The 14922-nt window shown below is 42.5% G+C and overlaps 1 protein-coding gene across 2 annotated transcripts; it reads right to left on the bottom strand.

Moving 5' to 3' along the window:
• Positions 1 to 1750: 1750 nt before the first annotated feature.
• Positions 1751 to 14418, bottom strand: LOC4331247 (uncharacterized). Of its 2 annotated transcripts, XM_015770237.3 has the most exons (17): positions 14070 to 14418; positions 13183 to 13301; positions 12993 to 13038; positions 12675 to 12747; positions 12536 to 12593; positions 12161 to 12256; positions 11747 to 11864; positions 11036 to 11302; positions 10584 to 10685; positions 10049 to 10406; positions 9845 to 9958; positions 9032 to 9663; positions 8620 to 8813; positions 7889 to 8111; positions 7170 to 7289; positions 5663 to 6427; positions 1751 to 5277 (listed from the first exon to the last, which is right to left on the bottom strand). In XM_015770237.3, exons 1-17 carry the CDS (start codon positions 14163 to 14165, stop codon positions 2197 to 2199), a joined length of 6462 nt encoding a protein of 2153 aa, XP_015625723.1. In that variant the 5' UTR covers positions 14166 to 14418; the 3' UTR covers positions 1751 to 2196. The 2 variants fall into 2 exon arrangements, with proteins under 2 accessions (XP_015625723.1, XP_066163388.1); XM_066307291.1 differs by lacking the exons at positions 12536 to 12593; positions 12675 to 12747.
• Between the last annotated feature and the right edge of the window lie 504 nt (positions 14419 to 14922).

Genomic DNA, 14922 nt, shown 5'->3' with positions numbered 1-14922 from the left:
CACGACGCCGGCGGGCTCCTTCGCAGGACTAGAGGTACACCCCCGACGTGCCTCGTCCTCGCACTAGAGGTAGGAGGAGGTGAGTGCATGGTTCAATGGATGGATGGATAGATGGATGGACTTGATGCATGGTTCGATGGATGTATGGACTGGATGTATGGACTCGACTGGATGTATAGACGAGGATCGATGGGATGCTTTTATTTCTTATATATATGGACTTCATATATGGATGTATTGATGGATTCTATGGATGTATGGAATGATGTTGGGATTGATGGATGGATGTATGTTTTGTATGGTTCTCTGGATATATTACTGCCTGTAAATTTCTGTGATTTGATGTTTGCCTCTGTTGTGTGCAAAGTTTTGCTAAAGTTTAGCAGGGCTGGGACGTCAGCGCCATGCTAAATGGCGCTGACATGTCCAAACTCAGCGCCAGTGCACCTGGCGCTGAGGTCCCAGCCCAGCCATCCAGAAGGCTTGCTGGGCTGGGCCACGGCCGAAACGGCCAAGTCCCACCTCAGCGCCAGGTGGGCTGGCGCTGAGTTTCCAACAGTCAGCGCCATTATGGCTGGCGCTGAGGTCCCAGCCCGCAAGCCATCCAGCAGGCTTGCTGGTCTGGGCCTTGGGGGTTGCGGCCAAGTCCCACCTCAGCGCCAGGTGGGCTGGCGCTGAGTGTCCCACTGTCAGCGCCATTATGGCTGGCGCTGAGGTGCCAGCCCGCAAGCCATCCAGCAGGCTTGCTGGTCTGGGCCTTGGGGGTTGCGGCCAAGTCCCACCTCAGCGCCAGGTGGGCTGGCGCTGAGTGTCCCACTGTCAGCGCCATTATGGCTGGCGCTGAGGTCCCAGCCCGCAAGCCATCCAGCAGGCTTGCTGGTCTGGGCCTTGGGGGTTGCGGCCAAGTCCCACCTCAGCGCCAGGTGGGCTGGCGCTGAGTATCCCACGGTCAGCGCCATTATGGCTGGCGCTGAGGTCCCAGCCCGCAAGCCATCCAGCAGGCTTGCTGGTCTGGGCCTTGGGGGTTGCGGCCAAGTCCCACCTCAGCGCCAGTCCGGTTGGCGCTGAGGTAGCTGCCACGTCAGCTGGAGATCGGCCCGGCCGCCACGGTAGCACAATGTCAGCGCCAGTCCCGTTGGCGCTGACACGGCCAACGTCAGCGCCAATGTGTTTGGCGCTGAGGCGACGGCCTATTTTTGGTTGAAGTTTTTGGCAGAGGTTAGTTTCGAAATAAGTTTTCCAAAAGGGTCAATTTGTCAAAAAAAGGGATGAATATGCCTATACAGGCTTTACAAACTCCAGTACCAGAAGTAACCACTTAACGGTACCGGTCCGTATTTATAGAGCTAGAGGTGTCAAATTTTGGCGTATCGTTTAGACAATAATAAAAAAACTAATCACAGAATCTGTCAGTAAACCATAAGACGAATTTATTAAGCCTAATTAATTCGTCATTAGCAAATGTTTACTAGTACCACATTATTAAGTCATGGAGCAATTAGATTTAAAAGATTCGTCTCACAAATTAGTATCGAGATATGTGCAATTAGTTATTTTTTAGCCTATATTTAATACTTCATACAGATGTCCAAATATTTGATGTGATAGGTATAAAATTTCTGAACAGGGCATCATAAACAGCTGACAAAATTTCTGGAATAACAGCTTCTCACGATGAATGGTGAATTAGATTGTTCGAGAGATGTTTCGACTCTACGGTAGCGACATCAAACAGATTACATCGTCTCCGTGCATAAATGAACACAACAGGTAACAATAATAATGAATCAAACACTACACTGGAGTCCCTTCCCCTTCGGGATGTCACCAAGCAATTCCAATATACACACTAGCCAAGAAAAAAAGAAAAGAAAAGAGCTTGTGCCACTCGCTCATGCTGTATGTATGTGTATGTGCATCCAATGAATTGCAGTCTACAGCTACAACCATACTTCAAACCTGCGACCTCTGTGAGGTTGCAGGATAAATAAACACATTCCGATATTACAACAGTCAAAATTGAGTTTGGTTAGGGTAGTCTTTCGGTGGCGGGAAGTGCTGCTTCTTCTATCTTGTCAACCTGTGCACAGCGATTTCTGGATCACGCTCCTAGCTGTACAAAATTGGCTGCATTCATTCATTCAGTTAGCACATATAGCCACCAAACATTTTACATAGGTCACTCAACTGCATTTTCTACCCGATGTTCGCCACAAACGGCACAAGGCGCTTATGATCCCTCTTACGCCCAAGAGCGCATGTATCAAGGACACGCCCAAGCAGCAACCGGGTATTCTGCAGCGCCACATCTCGGGTGGCCACTCCAGTATCTGCAGCGCTGCCACCGCCTTGCCCCATTAGAGTCCCAAACCCTGAACCGGCAGCAGCATATTGAAGAGGTCCACTCCTAGCCTTGAATGATGATTGAGGAAGAAGCATGCTTTGGTGAACCTTCTCCCCCATCCCGTGACCATTCTCGCCAAATCCAATATCATCACCTTGACCACCAGTTACACCGCTGCAGCTCCGTAGGAGCGCCTCCAACACATTCAATGCCTCTGCACATAGTGCGCTCTCCACGAGCTGTGACACAACATTGTACACTTGAGGTATCTGAGATGGATCCACTGGGGTTTGCTGCAACAGTGATTTAAGCATCAGAAGCACCACTCTCTGATAATCCAGAGGACCTCTCTCAAGGAGCCTAAGCAGGTGCCCAAATGCCAGAGATGAGTGCTTAGGGAACCACTCGGAACATATTGGCGGCGAAGCGCGTGCAAAAAGATCTTCTAGGGAGATGATTTCTCCAAAGGAGTATGCTCTGAAGACTTCCGCTAAATCATCTAAAGATTTGACACGGCACCACACCGAAATGTTGGATGCCACATAGTAAGCTTTCTGATTCTGCTCTTGTATAGGTGAAGATGACCCGAGGGAAGATGCATCTTTGGTGAGCTGCAACCCAAGCCATGGAAGAAGACCTGTGATGTGCATCAACAGCCTTGTCTCAGGACTCCCAAATATAGAATCACATGTTGGGATGGTAATCCTAGATAACACCTCAATTGCAGATCCATGGCTAACACTAGACATAAGCCCTTTCAGCACCAATGGCTGCACCCCTTCGAAATCAGGAACTTTCCCAGTCTCTGTCACGGATAGCAATCTCTCTGACGTGGTTCTCGATTCCAGCCTGTGGAGGTCGCTTGTATACCCATTGATGTCAAACTCATCACGTGGCATGCTGGACAGTAACACATTTTCAGTTGTCCGATCACGGAACGTCAAGCGATCGATTACCCTACAGAACAATTCAAGCACCTGGCAATATATGTGCACATAATCGGTATGCATCAGTGCAACACAGCCCCAGAAGAGCTGTGGGTAAAGTATCACCTTCTCAGGTTCCATGTTCTCAACCATGACTTGAAGAGTCAACAATATCTCCATTGCAAAACCCAGAACAGCTGGAACAGGGTTACCCAAGCATCTGTGGATGCACCTCATAAGCAATACACAGCTATCGCTTTTAACACTGGGGCGTAAAGCACGATATATCTGGTGTGACCGACATGCCAAGTGACGAGATGTGCACTCCATAGCCCACTTAAGTGCTTCAGAACCCCAGGTTTCACGAAGATCACCTTGGAAGAAAATTGCACTAACCATGCTTTGCACAAGTGCTGATAAGAGTGAAGCGCTAGGTAGTTCAGTCCGAACAAGGGTAGGATCCTCATTCTCCCACATCAGGCTACCTCTTTTAGATTGAATGTATTTTATCAAACTCACGACATGCTGCTTATTCTCCCGTTCGCTGCTTTCAACCTCATACAGTTCAAGATGGCGTCCAGCGAGTGAATAGAGGAGATTCACAAGCAAATCCTGGCAATGCTCAAGCACAATGTCTTCAGAACTATCCATGGAAACACAGGTGACATGGAACAATAGTGGTAAGTTTTCGCGAAAGTCCTCATCATTTTCATATGCGATTTCAGCAAGGAGAATCAAAGCTATATCAGCACGTGAAAGCAAGTGCTGGTGCCCCTGCAATGCAGATTGGAGCTCATTGGCATTGATACCATGAACACCACTGCCACCTTGATGTAAAATATCATCATTTGAGTTTGGGGTATCTAAGTAGTAATCACCACTGTCTCTGGAAACATGACGGCTCCTCAGATTTCCAGCTGAACTTCGGACACCTATCAATGGCCCTGACATGTTCATTAATGCTGGAAGGAGCTGGCCTGACCGGCCTGTAGTGGGGTTTGGAATGCTTACTTCAGGAGCCAATGGGCTCAGTGGGCCAGATACACTTCGACCAGTAACTGCTGATGTCCGCCAGCTTAGGTTTCCGCTAACATTCCTGATTGCACCATCGAGGGAACCACGGACAAGCAGGGGGGACATGTGAGGCTGGCTATCAACTATTGTTGCCACCTGGGAGGTACTAGGTCCTTGAGAAAACTCTAACACGACATTTGCAGAAGTATCAACCTTTCCAGGCCTGACTGGTTCCTCATCATCCTCAAGCATTCTCTGAGATAACTCACAGACCAAGTGATCGATGGTCTGTTGTGGGCAAATCCGAGCAAGATACAGACTAACACGCTTGGCAACTGAAAAGTAGGTAGCAAATGCACCAGTAATCTCTGCTGATGGATTGGCATCACAATCCTCAATCCCTCTGGTGATCAAGAAGTTGAGAACAGGAATGATATTACGAGTATTGCTTGCAACGGTGCTCCACAATTTCTCAATCTCATCAGGGAACTGATCACCATGCTTCCACGTCACATAATAAAGACTTTTCAGCAATCTCTCACTCCAACCAGATTCTTTTAGTCTAACAAAGTTGAGATTCTCTATCCAAGGAGCCATGCATGTGAGGACCTGATGTTGAGCAATAATATCCACTGCATCAAGCTGGCGCTGCATGATTTCCTCGCATAGATGCTCACTGAGCTCAGGATGGTCCTTGGCAAGCTTTGAGGACAACTTGTACTGGAATTGCTGGTAGGAATCTGGCAGGTTGCCAACAACAGAAGCCCGGTAATGCCCAACACCATCAGCATCATCTTCCGCCCATTCACGGAGAGAGAGTGTCTCCAACATTTGAAGGGCACTATCACGGATCAGTTTTGTTTGATCAACCACCTTGTAGAGGATCAAGCTCAAAATTCTCTGGATCTCACACTTTGGAATTTCCTGACGCATGTATACTTCAGCAAGGACACTGAAATACCCATCTGATATTGGAGAATCTGGAGAGTAACACTGCAAATGATAGGTATAGTCGAAATTTAACAGGTGATGGCAAGCACAAATTAAACTGTCAACATAAGGATGCTGAGAAGTGAGAAGAGCTTGAGAACTTTTTAATTCAAGAAACTGTTATTGTGATATGAAGCATCCCTAACCTTGCTAAAAGGGGATGAATTTCTTCAAGAAGAAAAACAAGGATGATTAGAGGGGATAAAAAGGAAATGGCGTAATCCTAAGTTATGCAGGATGAAAGTAGTAACTAATAGCATACCACCAAATTAAATGAGCTACTTTGAGAAGAAAAGTCACCATGAGTAATTAATTAAACAAATGCTATTCAATGTAATATAAATACAACGCAAATAGTTGGCTTGTTCATAGAAGAAGCAAAACTTACCTGATCTATGCAAGCAGGAAACAGATCCAAATTTGTCTGTAAAATATTCTTCAATGCAGTTTTTGCTAACAGAACTCGCAAGTGACTAGTTTTCTGTTTGTCCCTTCCTCCAAAACGTCCCCCATCAGTGTGCTTTGAATATGATGGCGTTCGGGGATCAACTGGTGAATGCCCAAAAGGTGCTCTTGGAGCTAGTTCCATGAACAAACTATTGATCCACGATATTACCCGACCACTCAGTTTCCTTGCATTATCATCAAAGCATGGACCATATAGTAAAGAAGCAATGGCATTCATTGAAGCCCAATTGATAGCTTCCAACTGCTCAGCCATTTCCCTGTCAAATGCAAGTTTGTCAAGTGATTCCCTTGACCTATTATGCTGGCTAGCTTTATATCGCTCAATTTCACGGCGATAGTCACTGTTGCCTTCCTGTCCCCAAGTGCTGCCAGAATCATCACTCCAGCTAAGGAGGAGGTCAAAAAGCCTCTTACGCAATCTGCTGTCGAACCTCTCAGACTTTGCATCAATAAATTCTGGAGCTAGATATCTCAGAACAGATGCTAGTGCATATCGGAGAGGCTGCAAATCTTGAAAGTTATCAGATGGTGGCAGGATCTGGCGGCATGTTTCATCAATGAACTTTAGAAAATGTAAACGGAGAACAGGTTTTCGACTAAGCATTCCAGGCCAAATCTTCTCAGCTATCATTCTATGTATGTTTGCGACATGCGTACGCAGATCCTCACGGCGGGACCTAGGATTCTGCAGGGAAAAACACATTTGGTCACTGCTAGCACTACCAATTTCAAATTATTTGAGGAAATGAATGAAAGGTTTACTCCCTCTGGTCACAAATACTTCCTGTTTTGGACATCAACACAGTCTTACAAGTGTAACTTTGACCACTGAGAATATAATATGTTATGTTTATATAACACAATAAATTTCCATGTCATGAAAGTACTCTCTGAGACAAATCTACATACATGGTTCTCCTATATCCAATTTAAGAATGTAAAAAGATAATGATATTCAAAGTTTCTAAAGTTCGACGTGAAAGTATGTCTAAAACTACAAGTATTCCTGACCGGATGGAGTACTTGGAGATTTATAAAAGTGGCAAAGTACCTTCTTGTGGAAAATTGTGTAAAGAGGCTACCATGGAAAATAGACATGTGAATTACAAATATACAGGTTAAGCAGTTGCTACCAAGTCACAGTCTCAAAGGTATATTAAGAAATAGAGAGAGATCAATAAGATCTGTCGATACAAAAATAAGCTAGTGAAACTGGGATGATAGCTTAAAACCATGGATTAGTGATCAGTTTGGTTGAATTAGGCTGGGTATTTTAGGTGAAAAACAAAAGTCAGTTTTTCCAGAAATATGGAAAGATCTATGCAATAAATGCCCTTCCTTAAATGAAGATGGCCACAGCAGAGAAAGTGTGGACTAATTCACTGAACTGATATAGTGCCCATTGGAACAAAGTAAATCTGCTGTACCTTCCATTTTGGTTTTGCTTCTGTTTCTGATGATACATCCTCAAGGAAAGATGTAAGTTCACCAAACATGATTTCACATACTTCCAGATGTGAGTGCCCAAGGGCAGCTGTAGCAGCAAGCTGTAGATACAGAAAACACCGCAAAAGATAAAACAATTAGAGTGCTTTATCCATAATCAACTAACCAATGCTGAAACTAAATATTTAGTGGAAAACCGCTACACAGAAAAATGACATTAATTTGGCTAGCTCACTATCTCCTAAGCATGCTAGTCTAAGGCGCTTGCATAATTTCATTAAATGCTTCATGTCAATATTGCACGGGCATGCCAGGCATCATTTAGTTCATATGACTTATGGCAAAAACTGTACTTTGCATATCCTGTGCACTCAAAGCTATAAGTAATGCAAGTATACTACAATTCCAACCTTTAGAAAACATTAGTTTTCATTTCAAATAAACATTACAAAATCAGAAAAGATTTTACCAATGTTATCAATTGAGTGTTGGGGGTTTCAGTTCAACAAATCAGATTTTGTGCAAAAGAAAAAAACAATCAACGAAAAAAAAAAAGGAAACATTTGGAATGTTAATTTGATTCAGAACATTTGGAATGTTAACAGACAGAATGAGGAACAAGCTATAATAAACATGCAATTGTGTATGGTCATATGCAAGGCAAGTTAAACATTTGGAAATATATAACCACATGACTTACAGCATATGATTCGGAACCATGGCGCAGTGATGGGAAAACTATATGGAAGATCTCTCTGGCTGCTCTGAGGGCAAATTCTTCTCTGCTATCAGGTGGGCAAGAACATGCAAACATTGCATATATCAGCCATTGATCGAGCTTAGTTTCAGTATCCTGTGATTGTTGTGCCTTTCCACCTAGTTCGACCGGAGTGATCTGTTCTAATCTCCTAACAACCTCTAATCTGCGGAGTCATGAAATAAAGTCAATTATAAGATGCCCAAAATTATCAAATGAATGCAGAGAGCACCACTGTCTAGAAATTGAGACCTAGCAAAATAGCAAAGGTGCATGTAAAATGCGGCTCTTAGAGAAATAGGCAATCAACTGGAAGATGACTTAATGTACCCAATCCATAGAAAGCTACATATTTTGAGTTAAGGTTAATGAATAAACCAATTAAGGGTGTGCATCTCTGTTAAATGTCTCTAGTCTCTCAGCTAGTCAACTTCCATCAGTCCATCTATATGGAGATCTCTAACATCCCAATGACACATAATTGTATTCATATTACGAGCTTCTGGTTAAGTGCCAATTTAGTGTAGTACTTACATACTGCAGTGAAGACACTGCCTAATTTGAATTCAACAACGGAAAGTCAGGATTGCTATTGGAGGGGAATAAAAGGGAGGCTTGACACAAAGTAAGTCATAATACACAGAAAGATTTCAGGAAACCCCCAGAGTCCTTGCCTTGCATCCTGCACAGAGCTTGGGCAAAGTTCAGCTGCATATTTGACAATCTCGCTGAGGTAACGGGCCCATCTGCTTTTATCTGCGCTCTCTAAAATGGATTGAAGAGTCACATCCAAGGGAACAGGATCCATCTCGCGCCTCAGATCATAAGGTCGCCCAGGATCCCAGTAACAGCTTTGAACTATGTCTTCCTGTGGATTTATGTAGACAGATAGTCATCAAGCATGGGAAACAGTTCAATGATAACATTAGAAGCCAAAGATATTCTTAAGGCCCAACTGGGACAGGAATTTTGGAGGGCTGAAAACATTTACTTTCTTTTCTTCCCAGCAAAACTACTTCATTTCAAACAGTCCAGGTCAAAGAAACTTAAATCCAAACAAACAGAAAAATATATAAAAAAACTAACCCCATTTTCCTCTATGATGTCAATAATAAATATAGGTTCTGGTTCAAGCTTCAGTTTGCTGTCACCCCATTCATTTGCCGAGTAATCCCTGAGTTCATTTTTTAGCGCTCGAACACATCGCAATAACTCCAAAGCAGTAAGCCTTATTTGAACATCAGCAGAGCTGAGAAAGACAAGACCAACTGCATCCATTTCCGAGGCACGGAATTCAGATACATCCCTGGATCTATGAAAAGGAGACCTCTGTAGTGCATCGCCTCCTAGACTAGAACGCTTAACATTTTGCATGTCTTTTGCCAAAAGTTCCTCAGATAGGCATACTCTCCACAAGCGCATGAGCTCTACTAATCGTCCCAGTGATGTTTGAATCAAAAGAGGGAACTCATCAGGAAGTTTTAGGATAAAGTTGGCCATTCCTTTCAATACAGCAAAGCGACGATTCGGCAAGCATCGTACAATCCTGTTCAACACTTGCACTGCTTCTTCACGAACACCAGGGTCAATACTTATACCATGCTGAGGTATAATCTCGGTCATTTTATCATTACGTCCCACCTCTTCTATTAAGTATGGTATACATTTCAGCACAGATCTGAAGAGTGATCCCTGAGATTTATCCTTTGTTACATTATCTGAAAATACCAATGTTAGAAATAATGAAATAAAGGGGAAAATAGAAAGTTGAATGAGTATTTGCATCACGTGACACAATTTTAAGTATCGATAGTTTCCAAAGATGAATGAAAATAAATTGACAAAAGTAATAGAAAATAATTTGAATATTTCCTTGTACAATGAGAAGTAGCAGCATACCTATAGTAGCTTTCGATGATGTAAGAAGGGCTAAGCTATATGCCTTGTTACAAGATCGTAAAATCGACTCAATCGCCGACTTTACTTTTGGAATATAATGCCCAATACCATATTCTGAAATTAAAGAGTAAAAATACTGATTACAATATTTTCAGAAAATATTTAAGATTAAACAGAATGGAACAGTTCATAAAACCGTGTTACCTTGGAAGACATCCAATCCAATTTGTTTGTTAGATGGAGACACAACTATCTCAAGCAAAGCCCTAAGACCAACAACCTTTGCTTCACTTAAACTATCTGGTTTTAACAACTCGAGGATCATATGATTCATTGCAAAATCCAAGTTGCTCTCAGCTAAGGTCACACAAAACTCAACAAGTTTATCATGCTGGACATCTTGTGTCAGCAAGCCCTTCTTCAAAACGGTCAGCAATTGAGAGGTCACACTATCTAAACAGTCCCACACGTGATTTCTAGGCTGGTAATCTGCATAAACATTTAAGTAAAATTTCACTAGCCTGTGAAGACAATCTAATGCCATTGATCGGTGATTCTTGTCCTGCGTAATAAGCAATTAAGCATCATTAGGCTTCATGCAGCACAAAGGAAGAATATAAGTTTCAGAAATCAGGATCATGGTTTACAATCAGTACAATGAGTACAGCATTTAAAAGAATATTAGGTGGTGAAATATGATAGGCCTTTGATATGATCAAATGTGCGCACAAAAAATCACCTTGAGATACTTATACAAGATCTCCATATGTTGAGAAAAGTGAGTGTTGAACGTATGGGAATCACCAAGGCAAAGTAGAAGAGTTACAAGTGGAAATCCAACCTGTGATGAAGATTCAGCACTAAATATTAAAATTGCACAAGGCATCAGTAATTAATGATGTCTAAAAAAGGAAATAATACAGTCACCAAGATGATAAGATAGAAAGTGAAGTTTATTGCCTTATTCAACTACAAAGCATAAAATCAGAAAATTCCATTAGAATCTCAATTTGACAGATCAATTTCCGAATTCCCAGTCCAGCATCATTAATATCTCATGCTCGCTAACAAATAAAGAAGTAAATAAAGTATGTGCTAGTTATTCAATAACAAAAAAAATAATCAAGGCATACAATATTTTGTACAAATGCCAAAAAATGTATAACATTAAATTTCAAATCCTCGACTTACTGCAATATGTTTGCTCTGCTTATCCATCCAATACATGAGCGCGCCTCTTATTCGAGCAACAGCATCATACCAAAGTGACAATGCAGGTTCTACACCCAGAGGAGGCCAATGATGTTTGCCTCCCTCAGCAAGCGGGGCCAGTATACTTGAGAGCATGTTGCACAAAGCATGTTGCAGTTCACTCTTTCTTTTGTTGGGAGGACGATTTAGAGGATTTGCTTTTGCAATGAAAGAAACCGAGGCATTCAGTCCACCCTCTGTCTTCACCTGAAAAAGTAAATTCTTAAGTATGTAATAACTACAATTCAAACTGAATGGCATTGTTATGTACATTGGTTCAAAGATGATGGAGTGAATAGAGTATCAGTTAAGTTACTTCTTGTGTATGTAGATATGTTTTTCTTAACAAAATTAAAATTCTGCAAATCAAAAGGTACTTTTGGGATTCTATGTACAGTGGTACACAAGTAAAAACTTTGGATGATTCAGATTCATCAAAGTGCTAATATCAGAGCATGTTTTGGCCAGTGAAAGTGGACTTGTAACTGAAGCATGGTAGTGGTACCATACTACCTGATAGAACATTTGGAATTTTGTAAGACAGCATGCCAAGATAAATCAGATTGTCATTGCCATGCACTTTAAATACTTGTCAACTCACTATGAACTGGCACAGAAAATTAAAATAATAAAGCGATCTTTGTATCGTACCCCCAATTTAAGGTAGCGCATCCCATTAATAATGCTGAGTGAATCACTTCTAGAAAGAGGCGCATCATTACGCCGACTATTAAGCTCCATGAAAAACCTTTCCGTCACAGAACTAAACCTGTATGAATCATCAGAATTTTAAGTAACATAGACAAAGAGGTCATATAACAGTGCAGCAGCTTTTACATGGCCTCCTTCCCTCCCTAATTTGAAGTAACATGGACAAAGAGGTCACATATGTCTTTTATTTAAACCTTTCCTTCAATATATTATATATAATTAAACTGCAGGGGCCTCCCCTGCAGTTTCCTTGTCAAGAAAAAAAAAGGCCACATAATATTGCGACAGTTTTTACATGGCCTCCCTCCTTCGCACACACCCCTTATCCATGTTCCATGTAAATATAGAGCATACCTGATACGAGATAAAGCTCCCAAAAGTTGGGCAACAAGATCTAAGAGGAGACCTCGCAAATCAACCAACGAGGGATACTCTACTTGGCTAACAACCCTGCAGAAAGTAAAGAAGTTGGTAAGAAACTCAACTTCTAAAGAATATAAAGTCTTTTTTTCCTGGCAATCAAGAAACAAAATCTAACATAATGACAAGGTTCGCAAAATTTGGCACAAGCTGAAAGAAACAAGAAAGCAAATATTTATTGCACATGATGTGCTGTTTTGATGATATGCAAAGCCAAAGATAAACAAATTTAAGATGCACCACAGGCGTGGATGTGTTTTATTTATCATGTGAGAAAACCTAAGTAAAAAAAAGGCAGTAATGCCTCACCTGTCTGCATTAATTAGCCAATCAAATACAAAATTTTCCAGGCCAATCCAAAGTTTCTCTAGATAAAATAAAACAGCTAGTTAGCCAACCCATCAGAAAGTAGCCGTGCAAATAAGTCAAAATATAATATTATAACAACCTGTTATTCCCTCTTGTGGGCAATACTCAGCAAAACGAATGCAGGCTGAACAGAATATGCACTCGACAGCAAGCTGGATAAGGGGTCAGAAAACAGACATGAGGATTTTTAGACGAGAGTACGCAAATGAAAATACTATGGGAGTAAAAGTTTTGAGAGATCAGGGATCAAATACCCTGCTGGCAACTATTTGCAACTATGAAATAATAGAGAAATTATATGTGCAAGAATGCCTGTCTGATGCTGCTTAATAGTTAGTTACAATCGAAAATGAAGTGGTTCTTGAAAAGGAGAGGGCAAGGGCAATCAACGACAAACCTTCTTTTGGAACGTTGATGCGTCATGTGCGCCTTTTGGTGATTCACTGTGCGACAGTGAAGAACAGTAGTTCAGTAATAAATAAGGGAGTGCAGAGAACTCATTGCATATTTGCATTGTTCAATAATGATTTCGGGGAAGCATTAAGGGATAGGGCTAGAGCTTTCAAAGTCAAGGTGAATAAGCATACCTTTCCCTCCACCGAAGAAGAGCTTCCAAAAGAGGCAAAGGTGTGTGCCTAGCAACCATGGCAAGTGAATCCAATACTTGCTCATAGCTTGGATCAGATGGACGGAGGTATTGCCCATCCTATGCATTTTCAAAAATAAAGAAATTTAGTGTCAGATGTATTTTCTGTAATAGTAATAACATTTGCCCTGATGATATAAGCTAGTAATCAATTTTGAAGTTGTTCATCTGGCAGGTAAAATAATAATGCCTCAAGAAAACAAGAGAATGTCTAGGTAGAAAGGTTCCTCCATGCAGTTGAGCTAAGTAGTATTGAGAGAAACATCATCGTGCTCTTGGAAACATGACCCAGTATTATAGGTGGAGCACACATGTGAAAGTAACGAGACCATCAAAGGTGGAGTACGATTTTGAGCATTTTTCAACAATGTGGGCATGTCGCAGCACAAGCAAATCAAATTCAAATGGACACGCATGAGGAGGCAGTTTCATAGAGAAGGAAGTAGCAGTAATAACAATGGTGGGATGGCAATGATTTGGAGCACTGATAGAAGCGGCAGCATAGAGCAATTGTACTTTGAACATAGGGTATGGGGGAAATCCCTAGGCCTAAGCGGTTGGAAGAGGTGGTGCACCTGCAATCGATCCAATTCGAGGAGTGAATTGGGGCTCCAGTGAGATGAAGAGGGTGAAGGAAAGAAATAAAACAAATCAGAGTGTGGAGCCGGAACCGGAAGGGCGATCTGGAAGGGGGGTGAACCCTAGGAAGGAAGGAGGTGAGTCCGTCCCGATCCCGTTGTTTATCCGTGAGGGAGGGAAGAGGCAGGCCCCAATCTGGTGATGGAATTCCGGGCGAGGCGAGGCGAGAGGAGAGAGGAGAGGAGTTACCTGTGCCTGCGCGGTCTCGATGCGGCGGCGGGCGAGCGGGAGGAAGCGGGCGAGGAGCGAGTCGACGATCTGCTTGGCGGCGCCGCCGGCGCCCATGTCGGGCGCCGTGGGCGCCGCACTGGGCGGAGTGGGGGGCAGGGGCGGTGGGTAGGAGACGGAGACCCCCGCGGCTGCAAGCGCCGCGGAGGTGCTGAGGTGGTGGGAGGAGCGTGGGGTAGCCAGCTTGTGCTCGCGCCGGAGCCAGCCTCCCGCCGATGCTGCTGCCGCCTCTTCCTCCTTCTGCCTCCTTCTGCCTCGCCTCTCCTCTCCTCTCCTCGAGTGCTACCTGTGGTGTGGTGTCCCCTTCCTCTTCTTTCTTCTTCTTCTTCCTCCTCTTTACCAGGCACCAAGCACCAACTGTTTAGGCGTCATCAACAGGTTACCTGCTTATTATTTACTGCATTTTCCTTCCCTTCTCATTCTCCTACTTTAATACATGCAATGTTTTTTCTCAAATGTCCCTAACTATGTTTCTTTTATTTTAATTTTAACTTGCAGGTGGCATTATTAATGCATTCCATAAAAACAACTACTTTTACATAAAATTGCCATTTTAGACTTTAGCCATTTTCAACTGAATGGTGGATTATCTGATTTTTTATATATATATCAACAAATGTATTAACTATTGTACTAAGTTGAAGAGTTATTTTTAAAAAAAGTACTCTAGAAAATTTACACATAAAGATTTTTTTTTAAAAAAAACATGATCTATAATCGGGATAAAAGGAGTGCTCCTTCTAATTTCGACTTGAGGCCATTTGTTCAAATAGATCCTCCAAGCTCATTCTTTCAATCAAAATAGTCATCGAGA

Source organism: Oryza sativa, chromosome 2 (assembly GCF_034140825.1).
Source record: "Oryza sativa Japonica Group chromosome 2, ASM3414082v1".
Classification (NCBI taxonomy): domain Eukaryota; kingdom Viridiplantae; phylum Streptophyta; class Magnoliopsida; order Poales; family Poaceae; genus Oryza; species Oryza sativa.
Note: the sequence above shows the minus strand (reverse complement) of the source record. Positions and strands in the feature narration are given on the sequence as shown.